This window comes from Trematomus bernacchii, unplaced genomic scaffold (genome assembly GCF_902827165.1).
Source record: "Trematomus bernacchii unplaced genomic scaffold, fTreBer1.1, whole genome shotgun sequence".
Classification (NCBI taxonomy): Eukaryota; Metazoa; Chordata; class Actinopteri; order Perciformes; family Nototheniidae; genus Trematomus; species Trematomus bernacchii.
Genome location: NW_022987564.1, coordinates 19,336,643 through 19,342,841, shown reverse-complemented (window position 1 = coordinate 19,342,841; position 6,199 = coordinate 19,336,643). Strand labels below are relative to the sequence as shown.

At 41.4% G+C, this 6,199-nt stretch overlaps 1 protein-coding gene across 1 annotated transcript; it reads right to left on the bottom strand.

Annotated features, from left to right (window-relative positions):
- Nucleotides 1–1,032: 1,032 nt before the first annotated feature.
- Nucleotides 1,033–2,485, bottom strand: LOC117478325 (transmembrane protein 74). Its single transcript, XM_034125323.1, has 2 exons — nt 2,391–2,485; nt 1,033–2,031 (listed from the first exon to the last, which is right to left on the bottom strand). Exon 2 carries the CDS (start codon nt 2,019–2,021, stop codon nt 1,242–1,244), a length of 780 nt encoding a protein of 259 aa, XP_033981214.1. The 5' UTR covers nt 2,022–2,031; nt 2,391–2,485; the 3' UTR covers nt 1,033–1,241.
- Between the last annotated feature and the right edge of the window lie 3,714 nt (nt 2,486–6,199).

Here is a 6,199-nt window from a genome sequence, read left to right as displayed (position 1 = left end):
GTAAGCAAATTTCATGTTGTACCTTTAAAAGAAAAAAAAGGTAAAATACTCTGGTATGCACGTGAAAGAGTTATTGGTTGCTGTTATTGTTGCTGATGTCCATGATGGATGTGAAGAGGTGTATTATGATGCATATTTCTGTGTAAATAATGCATTACTAAGATTATCTGAAGTTCATTTTAGGCTTACGTTATATGGGTTAGTCAATGTGATTTAAATAAAGGTTACTAAAATGACTGAAAGATCCCCTCTTCACATGACTAACACTTATTTTCCCTGGCTCACTGAAGGGTTGGGCGCAGGGCCTTGCGGTGATAACAGCTAAGATTTGTTTCGATGGTCACCTCCCCTGCTAGCTTGCGCCGCTTCATACAGTTGTCCTCTGATTGGTTGCGCGTCGAAAGGTCAGCGTTTAACGAAGTTTAATTTGAACTTTGAGAGCAGCATCATTCCGCTCTCTCCATTGAAACACAGTGCCGAGCCGGTCGAATGCTGGTCATTTGAAGGCAGCTCAAGGCCAGATTCAACCCGTTTCCTTCAAATAAACCAATATCGATATTGCCACGATATTGTAGGGCTGCCTACACAAACAACTTACTCAATGAGAATGTTATAAAATAATCACAGCATTGTGAATATAATGACTGGGTGGGCAAAGCAAACATAATTTAAGAGCAAGAACAGTCTGGTAACTTCAGAAAAATGACATCACGTTACTGTTTGGTAGTCTTAAAGCCTGGGTAAGATAATACATATATCCTACTTTGATATCCAAAGTCTAAGACAATATCTAATCTCACATGAATATAATGCCACACCTCACTTTAAACTCATGGATCATGGAACCCCCCCCCCCCAGCAAAGTCCCAAATATTGTTATATACTACAGGTCTGTTTTGGATTGTTTACTGAGCTCCTTCAAACCCTTATTTAAACTTTACTTTTTTATTGTGTGCTTGGCTAAGAACTGATCTGTTCAGGGCCGGCATGGACAGAAGGAACAATAACAGACTAACATTAACTCTGTCAGTGTACATAAAGGCATGTGAGGAATGAAATAAGACCGTCTTGAAAAAATGAAAACATGACCTTTAAACATTTCCATACCAACAAAACGTAGCGGTTAGAAATGAAATAAAAAAGGGCGGTGGACCCCCCACTACATCCCCGACTACAATACAGCACTAGTAGGATTTCCTAAATACTTTTTCGGGGTCTTTCCTCTTGTTCTGTCCATGCATTCAGCTGAGCACTTCTAAATCCTCCTCAGTTCCTGACACATGTGAGCAGGATTCCGAGCCAGCTCTCAGATTAATGGATCCGTACAACTTTGCTGCGTGTTTGGAATACGCAAAGGCTTTCCTCCTCATCATCTCCCCTTTCCACATGGAGATCATGAGCAGGGTGGAGAGCAGCACGCCCCCGAGGGTGAGCAGGCTCAGCCCCGCTATGACACAGCGGTCCAGATGGGCCCCCACCCTGGCTTTCTCCCGCTCCAGCCGCTCCATCTCCCGGGCGGAAACACTGTCCGGGTCGGCGCGCACATCCCTGGGGACCGTGTAGGATATGGCGACCAAAGAGATACCGGTCACCAGACATGTCACCGCGATGATGAAGCCGTAATCCACAGACTTTCCCGAAGCCTCAGAGGAGAGGTCTTCGTCGGACAGCAAGTAAAGTTCCGTGATGTCCTCCTCCTCATCTTCCTCCACCAAATCCTCCTCGTAAAGTTCACCCGAGGAGCTCTGACTCAGTGTGCAGTTTTGTGGACTTGTCCCTATCAAGTTGACATCATCCTCATCATCCTCAGCTCGCTGTTTGCGGGTGAAACATGTCTCTGCTTCCTCCTCCGGACGCGCGCCTCTCCGGGTCTCTGTCCATGGTGCTGAATCCTGAAGCACCTCGTTGTCACTTTGCTGATTTAAACCCGGGGAGGTGTCTTTCAGATCGGGCTGACAGTAAAACAGTTCGAGATCAGCCATTTGAGCACGGGGCTGGGTTTCCTGTTTTGCAAAGCCCATGCATCCGTCTCTGTCAGTGAAACACGCACACAAAAAGATGTTTAAACTACCTGAAATGACTTTTCTTTTGCAAAATTTGTCGCTGCAAGCCACTTTATTCCTGCATCTGAAGTATTTGCACAGGCATAATTTCTCCTGCATGCACCGCAAGCATTTTAAAGTACAGCTTAGCAAGTATTAAATCACTCCCAAGACAATACACAGACAGTGCCATAATATAATTTCCGCTGCTCCGCTTATGTTTGCCTCTCCAATCGCTGCTTCAAAACACTTAGCAAACATGCGACAGGCTAATGAATCCAATTCCAACCATATTGTGTGCCTATAATCGGTTATTAAGTAACAACATGCGGTCTGCTGAGTACCTACCTCTCTCCCCGTCTGTGGCTGCTCGCATCTCCGGCTGCTCTGCTCCCTGGTCAATCAGAGGGGAAGCTGTGGCAGACCCCTCCCACGGACCGGGCTTCAGCACACCGCCTCATGATTCTTATTACCGAGCCAGCAGCTCCCGGTACACGCTCACTAATCACATGAGTCAGGCGGCGCACTGCACTGCGAGATATTTCACATTACTGTACCACCTCCTCATAACACACAGGGAAGTTATGAGCATGAATTGTTTGATTGATGGTTCATAAATTCTTTATGAGCTGTAAGTCATTATTACGAGCAACTTTTGGGTAGCCGGAGGTCTTTCTTGATGGGGAGTTTTTTTTATAATGGTGAAGTCATGATTTTCTCACGTTGTTAATGCAATGACTTAAAAGGGTCATAAACCATAAATCTGCAGTTATTTAAATGTTAATCCATCTGATTCAGGATCACAACTTTCTCACTTTCTAATAAACAGAAAACCAGTTAAATGCACGATTTATTTTGCAGTTATTCATGTTTAGAACATCATTAATAAAGAATCAAGAGTTTCTCACTTTTAATAATTTACCAGCAATAGTATTCTGTTGTTAGCATTGCAGCGCTGTGAAGACGTATGCATTTTTGCATGCTTACTTTAGCTAAATGCTAAAGTAAGCATGCAAAAATGCTAACAGCGTCATTGGAACATGCAGATGTTGAGCAGGGACTGTGTTTACCTTGTTCACTATCTTAGTTTAGCTTGTGTTCATCCTGAGGGGACAACACATTCTCACTCCCAACTCGGCCTATGTTGACGTTATGCAGGGCCGGCCCTAGACTTTTGGGGGCCCTAAGCGAGCTTTGGCTTGGGGGACCCCCTCGCTCTAGCGCTTTCTCACTACACACCACACAGAACCAACTTTTGTCTTATGATGTTAGCATAAGCACACATATTGTATAAATAAGCATGTAAACACCGTGGACCTAACATCCTCTAGGGCAGCGGTTTTCAAAGTGTGAGGCTGGGGGGCGCCAGAGAGCTTCTGGGGAGGCGCAGCGTGAAAAAAAAACAACGATAAAAAGACGAGTAAAGTGACACTTGCACACTTTTGGCTGTCTGTGGAGACCGAGTTCCCCCACCTCACCAAAAAGGCTGTAAAAGTGCTCATTCCCTTCACCTCCACCTACCTGTGTGAGTGCGGGTTTTCTGCATTGACTTTGATCTAATGCAAGTGCCGGTCAAGGCAGCAGCCAGAGGAGGATCTGCGTTTATTCCTGTGTGCATCAAAGACGCAGACTCAATATTATGTTTGATAATATATTTTTTATTAACTAAACCACTGGGTTATGTTAAGACCATCTTTTCTGTCGGTTTGGTGTTACAAATATAAAAACAATATATGTGTGGATAACAAAATACATCCATCATAAACTAAACATATTGTGTTAACACTGTACACCTGAGTGCTTTAACCGCCTAGTGGTTAAAGCACGTTATTGAATTGTTTTGTTGAAATTATATTATATTTGATGAAAACATAAAAAAATTAGTACATACTTTCATAGGGGGAAAGTAGAAGGTCAATGATAGAAATATAGAATAGAAAATATCATGAAGATACTGTAAGTGATCTCTACAATAACATTGTAGATGTACAAAGATATTAATAGGAGCATGTGCAAAACAGACAAACTATTTCACCTTTATTTAAACATTAAAGAATACTTTAGGTTAAGGTCTTCTTTTGAATAAGAAAAAAGCTTTGGGGGTATCTATATTAAGCCTGACAAAGTACTTAACGTCTAATATATTGCATAATTTGATTTGGGACTTGACAATCAACTTTCCTGCAATGTTAACTATGTTGAAGCACTTATTTTAACTGATATTATACATATTTATTATACTCTTATAAGATGTAGGTAGATAGAATAAGAAATGTGCAGAATATGACAGTTTAATGGTGGAGGTACACACATATTGATAGATGTCTTGTAATGCACTGTTGAGGAACCTGCGACCCAAGTTTTTCATCTCCGACCTTGTCAGGTATTGAATATTCAATAAATAAAGACCACAGAATTATTTAATATAAAACACAGAATTTGTGTGATTATACTAAATGATTTACAAATAAACACCACTGCATATTTACAACTGTTAAACATGCTGCTGTAACGAAAACGTTTCCAACTTGGGATCAATAAGGTATATCTCATCTTAAGATGATCGATGGCTACTGCCATATTTGCAAAATGTGCCTCTGAACCTTGACAAGTGCATGTTTCAGGCTTATCAATGAACAACAGGAGGGGTCACAGACATAAGACCAGCTGTTAAATAAAGCTCTTCTGACCTTAGCTGTCATGTGGGTATATTGATGCTGCCCATTATGGACACAAGCATTTATTAATGATATGTTTTAAATGTGAGTGTTTCCTATCCCCTAAACCTCCAGGGATGTACACAGTTTAATACTGGCAACTTCTTATTATGGGAAATACGAAAACGTCTTTTAAAACTACAATTCCCAGTAGAGACGTGCCATAGAATATGTTGCAAAACACACAATAGCCAGCATGTGTAGTTCTGGGGACGGGGTGGGGGAGGGGGTGGTGGACCCATTCAAATCCAGTTTTGGATAGTCTGTCATGGTTCCATCCCATTTCAAAGTGCTGTTTGACGCTCAGCGTAACCCTCGGTGCACACTCAAACATCCAATCACAGAGCTTGAGGACTAATCACAGGGTTTGTCAAGCAAAGCGGAGAGAATACTTTCTTCCGGGTGTAAAATTCTCTAAAGCAACTACTATGAGCTGCTCCAACCCTCGGTCCTGACGGACTCCAAAAGTCCGACATTATATAATCAAACAAATAAATAAACACAAGGATAATTGTATCTTATTGTTGAGTAAATAACAGTGTGTGGTTTAGAAAAGAATACAAAATTAGAAGGAAAAAACGATGAAACAATACAGATTTCAGTTTTCTGAGCCCCTACTCTCCCCCTAACTGATGGCAACAAAAGTCCGACATTATTCAATTAAAATAAAGAAGTAAACACAATAAGTGTGGCTTGATATTGAGTAAGAAAAAGGTTGATAAACGCTGTGAGAATGGATCCCAACTCGTCTATTACCAACGTTCAGGGAGCTCTATGCAAGTCAATGGGACTCCCTGATAGTTGAAAATCGGCGCTAAAGGGCCCCCCTTGCGTTGGAAAGTGACGACAGGGACCCTGACATAACGTCAACATAGGCCGAGTTGGGAGTGAGAATGTGTTGGAGGGGAACATGAATGTTCAGTGAACCAAAATCCATTTGACATTTCACTGAAAACCGTAAAGGTAGAAAAGGTCTACACAATGCATTGGGATACCTCCTCTGGATACCTTGAATGTCTATATTAAATATCATAAAAATCCATTCAACAATTGTTGAGATTTAACAAGTACATTCAGGACAAAAGGTGGTTGAATGTTTGCCAGCATTGTTATACATAGCCGTGCAGCTATCGTGGCAATAAGGACTAGTGCTACAATAAATCATGCCTGCAGTCGGAAATGTCAATAAATTGTCATTAAACTGTAAAACATTGTATTTACTAGTTTATTTGTCAGGGACAAATGCAAACAAATGGCAGCAGCTTACAATAACACCATAAGGATGTGTTGCATAAAGGATTTCGAGCCAAGGATAATTTGCGACCCTGGTGAGGCTTTACCGCTTTAAAAAGGTCAAAACATATCATTACCCAGAGTTCATTAGTTAAGATGAGCAAACAATTGATGGTGACATTTAAAAAAATGGGACATGATCAGATA

What these genes read in the sequence shown, in the direction of transcription:
- LOC117478325 (XM_034125323.1), bottom strand. Translation starts at nt 2,021, where the DNA reads ATGGGCTTTGCAAAACAGGAAACCCAGCCCCGTGCTCAAATGGCTGAT.